The sequence below is a fragment of the Drosophila teissieri genome, chromosome 2R (assembly GCF_016746235.2).
Source record: "Drosophila teissieri strain GT53w chromosome 2R, Prin_Dtei_1.1, whole genome shotgun sequence".
Taxonomy (NCBI): domain Eukaryota; kingdom Metazoa; phylum Arthropoda; class Insecta; order Diptera; family Drosophilidae; genus Drosophila; species Drosophila teissieri.
In genome coordinates, this window is record NC_053030.1 from 16725823 (window position 1) to 16741000 (window position 15178).

Consider the following 15178-nt stretch of genomic DNA (forward strand, 5'->3'; position numbering starts at 1 on the left):
AGAATATCGCCCTCAGTTCAATTGGCATCTATTTTGGTGGGAGCCTTCCAGCCAAGTTGGCTTATTGCCGCCCTGGGAGTGACCGCTAATGGAGCACGGTTTGAAAAGTAGACGGAAATGATTTTATCTAGTTAATATAGCCAATAAAATAATAATTAATTGGCTGCCCATTAAAAGCTTAGGAAATTTTCTAATAATTAATGATGAAGTTTTTGTGAAATTTTTAAAATAATGTTTACAGTTTTTTTTGGAACTTCCTCTAATCAGTTAATAGCTATCTTCTATATTACGTTTAAAATAAAATCCCATTGCTAATAGCAAGCAAAAATATCGCATTATTCTGGTCATAGTCTTATCTCAAATATACATTTCAACTTACAACTTACAACTTACTTAGTTATTCATCTTATTTTTATTCGCTTAGTAATAAGATCGGGGTGAGCGTGTTAAAAAGTTTGTGAATAGTTAGTAAATAGTAAATAGGCTGCTGAGACAGAATACAAATTTGGAATCTTTTAATTAAAGTTTGGGATAAGTCAGCCTGTTTTATTTTCTCCAGAAGTGAGTTGGATTCCGTTGCTGTCACGCCAGTGGGCAGATTCCATATTCAGATAGTGAAGGAGGATGGCTGAGAATAGGAAATCGCCCGCCGGCCATCCGCATCCGCAAGATACACTTCGCCCCTTGCGCTACGCAGATAGAGATAGTCCGCATTGTTGTGTTGTGTTTACGTTGTAAATGGTTGTTGCAACTACCACTTTCAACTGCCTCGATTCCGCTGCCTCGAACAGGTTCGATGTTCGCTGCCGAGAAGTATCTGTGACTTACGACCGTCTTTAGCCGCTCACAAAAATATTTTCAAATTACACAAATTGTGCCATGCCCCGGCCAAAGTTGGAGACTCCGGCCCTCGGGGGTTAATGCCACGGATTAGTCGGCCTTGGGCGATGGCATTTATCGAATGTCAGGGGTGTGGAGGATGGGGTGGGGGTGGTGCTGGTGCTGGTGGTGGTGGTGGTGGTGGGGCGACAGGTGGATAAAGAATGGCTATCTAATGTTTTTCCACTTTGCCATTCCTTTGTGGACAATGGAATTTCAATTTGCCGGCGACAGAATGTTTATGCAACACGCGCTGGCAATTTAAATTTATGCATGAGCATTTTCTAATACCACTTAGAATAACAGAAATAATTTATTATTTTTAACACTTTACAATTTCCGCGGATTCTGTGTGCGCTCCGGTGTGTGTGTGTGTGTGTGTGTGTGTCTCTGCATGTGTGTGTGTGGGCTTTTGCTACTATTTTGGCAAAACAACACGGTTTAATATTTGTTTTTCATTTGTTAGCCCGGCACCAGGCGATCCAGGTGGGAAATGAGGGGCGTGGCAGCGTGCAAGAGGCGTTGGAGCGCGAGTCCCATTCAACACTTTGTTGGGGAGCGAAAAAACAGCCAAAATATCCATTTATAAATATTTTACAATAAATATTTCGCCATTGAAATAGAACTGAATAATAGAGTGCACTGTTGTTATGAAAGTGGAAAATGTTTTGTTTAAATCTTCAAATTCACTGGCCCATCAAAAAATGGGAGCTCTCAGCAGACGCATCACATAGTAGAAGCACTTCATCGGCAGTCTAGAGCTTTTCATTTTGGCCAGATACCGACCTTTCTCGTTCAGATTGTCACTAATATCGTACCACAGGATGTAGACCAAGTACGCCAAGGTGGCCAGCAGCAGCAGCGAGCTATAGATGTAGTGATCATCTGCAGAAGAACGATAGTTCTGAATTGATTTGGTTTACCATGAGTTTTCTTACCAATCAGATCCAGCATAAAATGAAACTGCTGCGCAGCCCGGATTCTAAGTACTTTTCCCAAATTGATATTTTCAATAGTTTGCAGTAGAACTTTCTGATCCTCTTCACTGGAGCCATCCTGATTCTGGTAGCCAGCATTCTGAGCTGCTCTTCCAACGATTGCCCTGAAGGTCTTCTTTGGGTTTTCGGAGTATCTGAAGGAGTCCACATCTTTTTCAGAATCTACAGGTTGTGGCTTCACTTTGACTTTCTGCATGTTGAGCGTTGTCGGATCTCTCGAGACTTCAGGCGTTTTTGAAATTAGGATTACTGGTTCGGCACAGAGGGATTCGCAGCTTTCGGGAATCCTGCGTCCCAACTGAAAGGATAAAACATTAATGAAAAAACCACTTATGTATTTTATGTTTAGCCTACCTTATGATTTGGTTTCGAGTTCAGGGGTCCGACCACATTTTCAGCATACTCCCTATTTCTTTTTTTGATCTGCGAGAAATATATCAAATATTAAGAACAACTTGGAGTTAATGCGCTAGTACCCTCTTGCTTGTGACCTCCATAGTGGGAATTGGAGGAGTTCTTTTACTGTAGTACCCGGCGTCCTTTACCTTCATTCGCTCCCTAACCTTCAGTCGCTCCTTCAGATTGAAGGCCCTTTCATCACCCCGACGGACTATACCCGGGACTAATTCCCCACGTCGAATCCTCTCGCTTTCATCTGACCACTCGCTCTCCGAGTTGATGCCATCCACCTGATCCAGGAGTTGCTGGGACAGGTCATAGAGGTTCATGCTCTGCGACTGGGAAGCGCGCTCCAGGAGGCTGGGCAGTTTAGGGGAAACGGTCAGGTGGCGATCCTCGATGCCTCTGACGGAATCGGCGTGTATACTTCCGTTGGGAGCAACTGTGGTGCGACTTGAATAAACCGAAGTCAGTCTGCAATAAGATAAAGTTTAGAGTATAGCTTAAGGTCAATTGAAGGCTTAGGTATTGTAGCTACTTACGACTCGGCCACAAATTTTTTGGGTTTGTACAGCTCGATCAAGCATTTGTCATGGTCTTTGCTAAGAGATTTATATCATATGTTGAAATAATGTTATATTCATTGAAGTTGACTTACTGCTTTCTTGGAATAACGTGTAAGCGATGCATTTTCATCAACCAACGTTGTGGTATAAACGGTGATCAAATAAAAATAAAAAATTATACTAAGCTTGCCTACAGTTTGTATTGGCAGTGGGCCAAAAATGTGTTGGCGTTTCTATGTATTCGATTCGAGTGTCAAGGGCTGCTGTGCTGCTGTGTCGATTGCCCGGGGGCACATTTCACACATTTTCGCATTAATATGCAATTAAAGCGAATAGTTGCAACTAGTTGCAGTGGCAGTGGCAGTTGCAGTTGCGTGCATCGTTAGTTGCGCAGGCGCATATCCTGCGGCAGTTCTCCACGACCCATCCTGGCGATCGCTCGCGGCGCTCCTTCAGCTTCCATCTCCGGCTGTTTCCGTTTCCGTTCCTCCCCTCGCCACTCGCCCCCTCTTCGCCGCTCATCGCCCCCCGTCCTGGCCGCTCATCAAAGCGTCTAAGTCCTGCGGCAACATTAACACAGCGAAGCGCAAGGACCTCGCTGCCTCGGCCAGCGTCGCTGCCCGCCGCAGGACACTTTTTCACGCAGCGACGCTTTTTCGTACAGTCATCGTGCAGCAAAAGCGGTTCCCATCCGCAGCTCCTTCAACTTGGTTCCGCACTTAGTACATAAGTCGCTGTACATAAACAGATAGACACTGTTGCAAATTGCTGAGCAGAGTGACATAATTATTGCTCTGTTTTAAGGTTTTTAAAAACTTTAAACAATAGTTATTTTGAAGTTCCGAAGGTTGGTGTTTTTACTACTGTTGCTAAATATTCATTCCTGCCAAATGCTGCTCATATTACATATGTATTTATTTCCTATGTACAATTATCTTAATTCTTAAGTATGTTTAAATATACTAGTTTCTTATCACAATGCTGCCCTTCGAACTTATGCCTAAAAGAAAGTGCTTTTGAGTTTTATGTTTTTCTTGATTGGTTTGTTATAAGTTATCAGTCATTTTTTAGTAATATAGTTTTTGTGAAAGTGTAAACCTAACTGGCGGCCATTTGGTATGGCGCAACTAAAATGCAGTTGTTGCTGCTTCTTTCGCTTTTCGCCGTATTTGTCTTCTGCTGCTTTGGAATTGTTGGCGGTTCTTTGCCACCGCCGGCGGCTATTTGAGGCAAGAACTTGGCCCGAGGACTCCGGCGGACAGCCAAAGCAGCTGACAGGACGCCGGACGACAGACGACGACTCCACTCCGGCTTTGACTTGAAGAGTTGACTGCCATTCGCTGGCTGGCTGACTGGCTGGCTTTAATTGCGTTTGATGTTCGTGGGTGGGTGCCAAATAAAGAATTCGAAAGTCAGAAGCCCGAAAATTGAATTGCAATTCATTCAATTAAAAGGGGCGGCCTGAGTGTGAGGCGGCAGATTATTTAGATGCCTAGATACGCACTTTGATTTTGATTTTGTTGCATGCAACTGTCAGTTGCACGCATTTCCAGGCGAATGCATTTGCACAGAGCTATTCCAAAAGGGGGGCGTTTTCGGTGGGTTGGGTCTTTGGCAAAGCCTCGTTTGTTGCGCTTATTCATTCGAATGTTAATTAAATTGTATTTAAACTGCATCGACTTTTGACATATGCCTCGTCTGCGCTGCCTGCTCATTGAAGTGACTAATTTGATCAGAGAAAAAGTCTCGTTTATGAAATGCACATCCTTTGACTGACGAAAAACGGCATTAATATCAACTGGCAATTTAATGCATACCTGCAGTATTAAAATTCATATTTTTTAAAACCAAACCCCATTAGCCAATGAAAACTTTTGTTCTGCCACTAGTAGTAGAGTTATTACATTACATTTATTATAGTATATTATATATTACTAAAAACCAGGATAACTCGCTCGACTTAGTTTACATTTCTACAGATGAGCGAAAATGGCAGACAGGAAACGTCATCGGCAATGCGGCATGGGTTCCGTTGAATTTTTGAATGCACTTCCTGTCGCACGGGAAATTAAAATGCTGCCTATGCCCACGCGGCGTATGTGTAATGTGCCCCAATATTATGCACAATCGGAGACAATGCTCCACCACCACCACCACCAACTGAACTGAATGCCAGATAATCATAGTACGTAATAACAATGCCCGCACTCGGAGTTCCAGAGTTAAGAGTCATTAAGCGTCGTTTTATGGGCATTGTGTGGGAGCAGAGCTCCTCCGACGGCTGCCATCCTGTCCGGTCCGCTTCGGTCCCGGCCAATTGGTATGCATATTTGGCCATTAAGTGCTGCTCGGAGAGTGCGGGCGAGAGAGTTATCTTCAAGCCACTAAATTGCAGCCGATAAACGCGGCCAAAGCAGGCGGCATTGTGGCTGAAAAGGGGGGGAAAGGGGTGCAGTGGCTAGCCAAAACTTTTGGCTACCCGGCCATCGTATCAGCTGAAAGAAATTTTAATTAAATGTCGCCGCAAACGATGCGGTAATATGCAACCAGTCGAACGTAGAGAAGCAGAACCACAGAGCACAGAACACCATTACCCATGGGGTGTCGCCGTTATGGGGGCATTATTTTAGCGTTTAATATGATTGCAGCCTGGCGGGGCATGCCACTCGGCTCAATTTATCACAATGCTGCCACATTGTGGTGCCGGCCAAGCCGCGCCGCTTGACCACAAATCAGGATTCGAAAATGATCCTGAGCCTGAGTCGAAGCCTAATGCAAAAGCCTCATGCCTCATGCCGCATGCCTCATGCCGCATGCCGCTGTCAAGCGCCTCGACTGCACTTAATACCGTTTTCTGACTGCCGTGAATTGCATTTTGCATTTCATGTGTCAGCGTTTTTAAGCGCTTTCAGCCCGCGGCACTGACTCCGCTTGGTCTGCCGATTTGGGCTCTCGGATTGGGGCGTCCCTCTATTGACGGCTAATTTGTAAAGCGAGAGCTGACCACCACCTCCTCCCCCTCCCCTCCAAAAAAGAGCGAGTTCAGCTCAGCTATTTAATAAGCCAACAATGCGGCGAGTAATGCGAAAAGAAATCCCAAATCCTTTGGCCCTCTAACTGCCCTGGGTAATGCGATGAGTTGCGAGGGCTGCAATGACCTGGGTTTCGGAATCGGATTGGGATTGGGATTGGCCACTGTTGGAGGTCACAATCACAGTAGCCTTGCAGCAAGGGTGCGCTTGGGGTCCACAGTGTTCACTGGTTATCTATTATTCTGCATTATGAGTTTGCCACAATCCATACTTATTATATATAGATTGTTTAAATATATAGTTAGATGCTGATATTGGTTGCTGAAGAACTGACAGGATTAGGTTACTCCTTGTTATATACTTCCCCAGTTTTTGGTCCACCTTTCCTCTGCTGGCAGATATCACTGTACCTTTTACACGTTGAGTTCAAAAATTCATCATTGTTGGCTGCTGCTGCATTGTTGCCAAAACCCGCTGCTGCCGCCGCCTCGCCCGCCCGCCCCCTCAGCCCGCATTGCCCTCGCTACCCCGCTACCCCGCTTCCCCGCAACCCCGCTTCACCGCTGCCCCGCTTCCCCGTTTCCCCGCTGCTCCTGCAGCACAGCTTCCCCACTTACCGCAAACCGAAACTGACTGATGCCTGGGAGCTACTTTTGGGATGAAATATTATAATTACAAGCGAATGTCCTGCGGCCAAGGAGGAGCAGGAGCAGATGCGGGGCGCGGGGGGCTCTGCTGCCCCGGAGGGGCGGACGGAATGGGATGGAGCGACATCAGCATCAGCATCAGCCAAGCATCAGGCAGTTCAAATCGCAACTCTCGCTCGCTCTCTCCTGCTCTGCTGCTGTTGCTGTTGCTGTTGCTGTTGTTGTCCCAGTCTGTGCTTCGGTGGGGTTCGGTGTTTTTGCCCTTGGGGCATTCGCATTCGCATGCCCCACCCCCCCTGGCGGCGCACCCCTTGTTCGGCTTCTTCTTCCTCGCTTGCAACATGTTGGAACGTTGTGTTTATATGGTCCATCCTGCCGGCAAAAGGATCATTTAGATGGCTGTGATGATAAGCCTTGAAAACTGGTTTCAATGTTTCCAACATGTTCGATGCGATGCGGCAACAGTTAGGAGTGGGTGGTTGTACGGTGGGTGGTTGGCTGGGTGGTTGGGTGGCATGGTGGCTGATTAGTCCGAAAGTGGGGGTCTAACCCGTTATTAATTGCAACTGAATGGCTGGCAGGTATTTATTAAGTTTTTGTTCAATTTCTAAAACTGCCATTCTACGCCCCATTTCAGTTTCACTCATTTCATTTATATTAATTTAGTGTGCGTCACTCACACACACACTCGCACACACACACTCAATCACACACACACATTTGTGACGTGTACATACGGCTGTCAGCTTTATTGAAAATTAGCCTGCAGTTAATTTAGCATGCCATTAAATTTCTACATGCCCCTTGTCGTTCTGGGCCCCAAAAGTAATGCATGCAGATTATAACTTAAATATGAAATGTCACGCATTGACAGGCATTTTTGAAAAGTGTGCAGCAGCAACAGCAACAGCAACATCAAGTTTTACACCTCGGGGCCAATCCGTTTATGGAACGGAGTCCATGGGTCTCCGAGCTCCGAGCTGCGAGCTCAGAGCTGGAGAGATGGATATGGATACGGGGACTCACTCGGATCAGCATCTCACGCCATGGGTAGCCATTGCCACAAAAGGCAGGCCATTGCCACAGCAGAAACAGGAATTTATGGGGCCTTTTGTATTCGCTCCGAGGCGAAAGTGTTCAGGGGGAGATCCAAATTCGGCTGGAGCTGGGGGATTGGGATTGGTACTTGGACTGGGATTGGGACTGGGACTGGGATTGGGACTGGGTTTGGACTTGGAAATGGAAACGGGAAAGGTATGCGGCTGTGTCTCTGGTCCAGTCCCCGGGTCTTTGGAGTTGACAAGGGTCACATGCCAAGTGGAGCCACAAGCGAGGAGGGGCGGGCGGCATTAGTTTGGTTTCAACTACCAGAGGCCCAAATAGTTTATCGTCTAATCAGTGTGAAGAGAACAAAGAAATATGTGGGCACTGCAATTAACACTCAGCAGGCACGAAAGGGACTTTAAACTGAATTAAAAGAGGTTTACTACAACGCATTTATACCTTATGAAATTTCATTTTTATTTTGATCAAGTGCTTAGTTATTTATTTTAATCAACTTATTGATCAAGTGCTTAGTTATTTATCTTAATCAACTTATTGATCAAGTATTGCAATCGTGCAGATTCCCTTCTCAAATAGCAAAAATTTGAACCAAAAGTGACCAAAAAGTGAGCAAAGCAATTACGAACTATCTGCCGCACTACAGTGGCTCCACCAATTGCTGAACAACTGACTCCATTCAGTGGACTGGTCGCGGCTTCCGTTCAATTGTGTGGCTTACACGCATTCAGCTCGTTTTTTCCCCTCCAACATCCGCAACCCTTTCACCTCACACCCTCCACCTCCCCCGTAGCCTAAATGCTCGAATGCAGTTCGTATCCATGTGTGTCAGTTCGTGCATGTGTGCGTGCGAGTGTGTAAGTGTGTGAGTGTGAGTGGGAGTGGGTGGCTACTCACCACGTGTAACAGATGTCTGTAAATTGCTTTACTGACTGACTGACTCGCCAGTTGGCTGTTGGCGGTCGCTTAACTGCTGCTGTTGCTGCTGTTGCTGCTGTTGCTCCTGTTTGGTTTTGTTGTCAGTCAAAGTGTCAGTATGTATGTGGCTGGCTTGCAGGTGTGAGTGCAGGTGTGACTGTGTGGGTGGGCGGCGTTGCACTTATAACTGCATTAATACGAGCTTATGGCTCACGGATTCCGAGGATTCCGAGGAGCACACCCATTAGTTATTGCTGCTGCGGCTGTTGTTGTTGGCTCAACATGCCGCACACACACACTCACACACACACACACACACACGCGGGCAGTGCGACGGCATTGCTTACAGGTGTGCGGCATTCGCAGCTTGTCAGTGGCCGCGTTTAACGCTACACTTAAACAAACAGCCGCGTGCGTACACAAACATCGCACACATGCAGCCGCTTACGCACACTCACTCACACACACACACACGCACGCACACATACTTACACGTAGGGCGGCGGAAGTAAGGACAACAACAACAAGAGGCAGGCAGGCCAGGATGTGGCCGCCTATTAAGTGATTTTAACACTTTGCGCATGAAAATTGCAAAAAGGCAACGGCGCGGCGTTGATAATTATCCCTTAATTGCTTAATGAGCGGCACTTGAGCAGCGCCGTCGACGGAAGCGACGTAAGTTTAATTAATGCCAATTTAATTACCACGCCACACACACACAGACACACCTGCAAGTGGACACAATTATGGGCTACTACTTACCGCTTACCGTTGTGCGGCACTTAAATGCCGCAAAGTACTTTCTCATACTTCGTAGGTGCATTAAATGCTTTACCTGATGAATATCTTAATCATGCGCATAGTTTATAGGGATCAAAATATTTGGTATTTTCGAAGATTCTGGCTACCATTTCAAATGCAGTTTTCCAAAAATGCAAATATCTCGAAAATCGCCATTAATAAACACTAATTGCTGCCACATATCTTGTTTATCTAAGTGAGCACTGGCTGATAGTTTGGGCCAGAGCTCTTCAGCTGACTTGTTTCTGGCCGAATGTCTCTATTAGCCAGGCCCATAAGTTATTTGGTTGTTTGGCTTGATTAATGTTCACCTGGCCGTGTTCCGAGGAAAACTTAAACCGAACGGGGAAGTTGGCGGGACGGTTGACCATTTGGCAGCATTCGGACCACTTCAGCCATTCGGACCTCGCTTTGTGGATTGTCAGTGGCAGCTTAGTTTTCGCTCAACCCTTTTCCATTCGCCGGTCGACCAGCCGGGGGCAATCTTCTCTTCCAGTGATCTAATCTTGTTATTGCCCTGACCGCCGTCTCCGGATCCAGGCAGGCATTACCCATAAAGACATGCACATACATATGTACATACACACACATGAGAGTGATTTAGCTGATGTGCCAATTCAATTATTTCTACCTACATAGGATTTTTCCACATGGCACCGGCAAAAACATATAAACACCGATAAATGCCATACATACTCGTCGCACAAGCCATGTGGCATATAAAATAGTGAATGTAATTTTATTCACATGTCTGGCCGCAGGCCAATCCGCTTTGCCCGCCGGCACCAAATTGCACAGCAACAGCAACAGCAACAGCAGCAACATCAGCCACCCCGGAACCACGGCGCACCTCTCCTCATCTCGGGTGTCGCTCTTTCTTCGTTGTGTATATAAATATATATGTATATATATATGCCACATTATATGCGGGGGGGCAGGGTAGCGGAGGGAAGGGGAGCGGAGGGAAGCGGACCAGAGAGCTGAAATCCATCATTGGCGCATGGCCCCGGGTCACATTTGGGTTGAAATATTATAATTACAAGCGAACGCCCGCGGGCAAGGCGAGGAGGAAGGTGAACCGAGGCTGGAGCTCCGGCGTCGAACATTGGCATCGCATCGCGCGCTTAGCTTGGCTAACAACCACACTGAAACAAAAGTGGGCAGCCTAAATAGCATATGAAAGTACTTAAATGAGAACAAGATTCCAGATGAGATCAAATTGGCAAGCGCACATCCCAAGATCAGTGCCAGATAAATAGTTCGTTTAGAAAAGTAATAATAAACTTGAGTTGCAGCTAGTTTTTTTCTCAGTGCACGGGTGGTTGGAGGGAACGGGCCAGTTGGACGGGCGATCGAAGTCGCCTGCTGCGGATATGGATACTTAGTTTGGTGGTTGTGTTTACGTTGCGGCTGATAACATCCCGTTTTGCTGCTGCTGCTGCGCCAGATGTTGCTGCTTCTGCTGCTGCTGCGGTTGGCGTCGTGCCCCATGTTGCATGCAACACGCTCGACGGCACTCGGCACTTAGACCCCAACGAGCCCCCCAAAACAGTCTTTTCTCAACGGTGGTTCAGTGTGTTTGTGCCGATGGTGTTTGCTTTTGCCTTCGACAACGGCAGCAGGTGAATAACAGTGGCTCTGGCTATTGCCACATGCTTTTTTGCGTTTGTTTGCCCTGGTAACTTGTTGCATGGCACGTGTTTGGACAACTGGCCGGGTTGTCCACATTAGTGGGCGGGGCCAGCTGCAGCGCAGCATAACAGAAAAACAGACAAGAGTGGCATATAATTTAAGAACAACACCGGCACTCGGTGCCGTCTGCCTATAATTACCCACTATCAACTACCAGTTACCAAAGAATCACAGTTTTTGTCCCCCAAAATTCATACCAATTTATGTATGTATGTACACAAGTCCGGCAGCAGGTGACAAGCAGTGTGAAAGAAACCTGGGCACTGGCACCCTCATTATATGCAAAACGCTGCGTCAGGGCCGCCAGCCACTCAAACTTAACTTATTTTTAACTTGCATATTTTTGCCCATTCTCTGGCATCAGCCAGTGCCTCTGCCTCTGCCTCAGCCAGTGCATGTCCTTAGGCCATCTTAGTTGCATGTTCGAGCAATCCTTTCCGTTCCGTTCAGTTCGCTCGTTCCACCCCAAAAAGCTGGAAATAAAGAACTGGTCCTCTCCCATTCATAACTCGCGGCTATATCTTCTTTTGCGTTATATTTCCCTCATTCTGCTTGTCTCTGGGTATCAACTGTCAGTTTTCGAGCTAAAAACGCCGCCGGCTTAGTTTGTAAATCATTAAAATTATGCACACACACTCATGCAATGCCACACATCCGCACACACGTATTGTGTACACACTATGCTGCAGTGTGTGTGTGTGTGTGTTGAGTCGGAGAAGTTGGCCAAACTGCATAGGAATCATTATGCAGTTAATGACAAATGTCACGCATTGCTAATGACAAAAGGATGTCGGCAATCGACTCCAGATCCCCTGCCCCACTTTCACCCCCCTCCCCCCTCCACTCACACCATTAAAAGGCAGATATCAAATGGTTGCCACTCTCACATGCGAGAGTCCAGCTTTCACCGAGCTCAAGAAATTGGTAAACAACATAATTAACATAAACCATCAAAAACACTGCTGCACAATAAAGCGAAGTAGGGTGAAAATAAAAAGTTAATCCTGTTATACAAATCTAATATATTATTCACTGCATCATATTTATTTATTTTTCAAAGCTGCATATTCCTGTTGGGCAGATTATAGTTGGTTTTTAAGGCTCTTAAGGCTTGAACTAGGATTAAATGGAGCATTAAGTGTATGATGGGTCAAACTGATATCAATTAAATAATGTCACATGTATCATTTAGAAATCCAAACGACAGCTTAGCCTAATTAATATGATGGCGTTTATTTGAAGGACCACAAGGTAGTTAGTTTTATAATAATAATTCCAGCAACTTAAAGGACATCGAGCGGCGCCCTTTAAAAGCAATGCAAACACCTCATTTTGGCACGCATTGGCTGTAAAATGATTACCATTCAAATGTTAATGTAAATGTTGTGCCACATATGGATGAATGGCTGGATGGGTGGCTAGGTGGAAAGGTGGATAGGTGGTTAGGTGGATGGGTGGTTAGGTGGATGGGTGGATGGATTGATGCCCGAATTGATGTGATGGTTGATATGTGGTCGCGTTTGCTGCCACTGCCGCTGCAGTTCGGTCGTGCGTTAAAAATTTAACGCGAATTTCAGGCTGCGGCGGCAAAAATGGCATCATTAAGTAAAAGCCCCGCGGCCAGACATTGTGAATTTTATGAGCCTTTTCATATATATGGCTGTGTATATGGGGGCATGCGAGTATATGTTTTTGTTGCTTCCTCGCTGGGTATCGTTAATAATAAAAAATATATGTACGTACGTTTGTATGTGTATATTTTAAAGCTCACACACATTTGTGTGAGCCCAGCCTTGTGATGATGAGTCGAGCACACATAAATAATAGTAATAATAAAAAATCACAATAATAATGATGCTGATGGTGATGGTGATGCTGATGGTGTTGGCGGTCGCGGGAGCTGCAAAAAAAATCTGCGGAAATTCTCAGCATATGCGTTGCATGCATTTAAATGTTTGTGTTTTCCCATTCAACATGCGGCATGCTATTGATTGACAAGCAAATGCACAAGCCTTGAATAAATATGCAGGCGAGTGGGCGGTGGGTCCGCTGGAGGGCGTGGCGAGCGGGCTACTTAAAAAAGCCATCAACAAATAATTACAAACGAGCGCGGAGGAGGAAGTGTATAAATGTCGACGCTGATTTCTGAGCTGATCCGCGGATTCGCTTTTACTATGCATATATCTATACGGATATATATCTATATATGTATATATATGTACATGATGTATGTGAGTCCTTGCACCCATATACACCACCCCCCCCAGCCCCCCACTGCACTGGCCCCAAGCGTTCCAAACAATAAAGCATAAAGCGCGCCGCACACATTTTGTCGAATTATTTTGTTGGCAGTCCGCTGGCGGCTAGCTGCAGCAAATTGGCTTGAAATATTGGTATTGCCATATGTATGAGCTTGTGTATGAGTGACTGAATACGTACGACTCGGCTTCTGCCTCTGCCTCTCTCCCTGTGTGTGTGTGTGTGTGTGTGCGTGAGCTTGTGATTAAAAAAATATTTAAAATGGCAAAAACGCAAAGCGACGTCAAAATAAAGGAGCCCGCTACCCCATTTGCCGCTTGAAACAATAAAAGCGCCACCCCCCGCACAGCATTTCCCATTCCATTTGAGTGAGTGAAATGAGCGATAAAATTGCAACAGTTTCCACTCGTCGTACGCATTTGCGTCCGGTCCGATAATGGATGAAAAATTGAAATGCCAATGCTCACAGGATACAATTAAAATTTGACATGTTTTATTGAACACTTTAATGCTGACATTATTTGCAGTTGCTTCCCGGCAATTTCCCCTAATTGCGAGAAATGTAAATATGATTTATGAACAAGAAGTAAGCAAAAGCATTATAGCTTCAGTAATTTAAGGTAGATCCCCCATTCTAGAGATCATATTTTTGTGTATTTATATAACTTTTTAATACCTGCTTTGAGTTGGCAGTCGGATCTGCCATCTCTATGGCAGATCGGCGATTCTGCAGCGGGAAAATGAAAATATAGCGAAATATTATTGTGGCGCATGTACTTCAAAATGAATATGGCCGGCGGACAAATAAGCGAGCATTCCGAAACAATTGCCAATGAAAAATGATGCGACAGAACTCTCGGCAGGGGGCGGAATTTTCCGCCACCCACCCACCACCCTCCACCACCCCCGCGGGCGTTACGTTCTGGATTCTCCAGCGGATGGGTGTGTGGAAAGTTCGCACTCATTTTAATTACAGCTGCCTAACTGCAGGCCTCACTGTACTCGCTCTGCTCCGTCTCCGCATTCTGCTCCCCTGCCCCTGCCCCTCCCCCATCGCCCCCGCCTCCCCCTTCCAGCTCGTGTTTTGAAACACGACCCCGGGCGTATTTATCACAAGTTTTTCTTTGCATTGCCGCCGGGCAGCAAAATATTTCAGCTGCCTCCGTCGCAGTCGCTCCTCGAACGACCCCGGGGGCATTCCAGCCGGGCTCAGCTCAGCGTCCCCGAGTCCCAGCGCCCCAGTGCCCCGTTCGTAGTGCTTCGTACCGCCGATGCCGATGCCGTTGCCGATGACGATGCCGGCGGTTCTGGCTCTGGTGCTGCTTCTTCAAAGTCTCTGGAGCTGATGCCGCACAAAGTTTCATTTCGTTTGGCCGCGGGGCACAGCGTTCTATGCTTTGTCATTAACACAAACACGCACACTCGCAGCCGCTCACGCACACAGAGGCAGTCGCACCAACACACTGGTGTCAGCTGTACATGCACCCACACACACATATACATACATATACACATGGCCAAGGGCAACAAAAACAAACAGGCTTTGATATTTACAATTATAGAAAATCGACCATATAGAGATGTCCCCCATGATGAATGCAACTTTTGGGTTAAAATAGTGTGTACACTTGACAAAAAATAGTGGCTAATTCTTTCATTAAAAACTGCATTCATAAAATATTTTATCAAATTTCCTTAAGCTAGAAATGAATGTATATCTTCAATCTAAGCTTAAACAACTGCCTCATGACAATAGTTGTAGATTATTCTTTCTATAAAAGTTAAAAATAATATTTTCCGAGTGCCGCAGCACCAATTATATGCATCGATTTACCAGGCAACGAAATAATATCACCCAGTCCAATTCTTCTATTCGCAGTTACATCGTTAATTGCCGCAGATTAGTTGCAGGCCACAAGAAAGTA

At 46.0% G+C, this 15178-nt stretch overlaps 1 protein-coding gene across 1 annotated transcript; it reads right to left on the reverse strand.

Moving 5' to 3' along the window:
- Positions 1-1173: 1173 nt before the first annotated feature.
- On the reverse strand, positions 1174-3094 carry LOC122614001. The gene is made up of 6 exons (XM_043788450.1): positions 2935-3094; positions 2819-2878; positions 2354-2750; positions 2232-2300; positions 1818-2175; positions 1174-1764 (listed from the first exon to the last, which is right to left on the reverse strand). Exons 1-6 carry the CDS (start codon positions 2970-2972, stop codon positions 1577-1579), a joined length of 1110 nt encoding a protein of 369 aa, XP_043644385.1. The 5' UTR covers positions 2973-3094; the 3' UTR covers positions 1174-1576.
- Positions 3095-15178: the final 12084 nt, after the last annotated feature.

Bases quoted from the DNA above. Each gene is read 5' to 3' on its own strand.
- LOC122614001 (XM_043788450.1), bottom strand. From the start codon at position 2,972: ATGAAAATGCATCGCTTACACGTTATTCCAAGAAAGCA. The intron at 2,879-2,934 runs GTAAGTCAACTT...TAAATCTCTTAG, and splicing joins CACGTTATTCCAAGAAAGCA to CAAAGACCATGACAAATGCT. The intron at 2,301-2,353 runs GTACTAGCGCAT...TATTTCTCGCAG, and splicing joins TGGAGGTCACAAGCAAGAGG to ATCAAAAAAAGAAATAGGGA.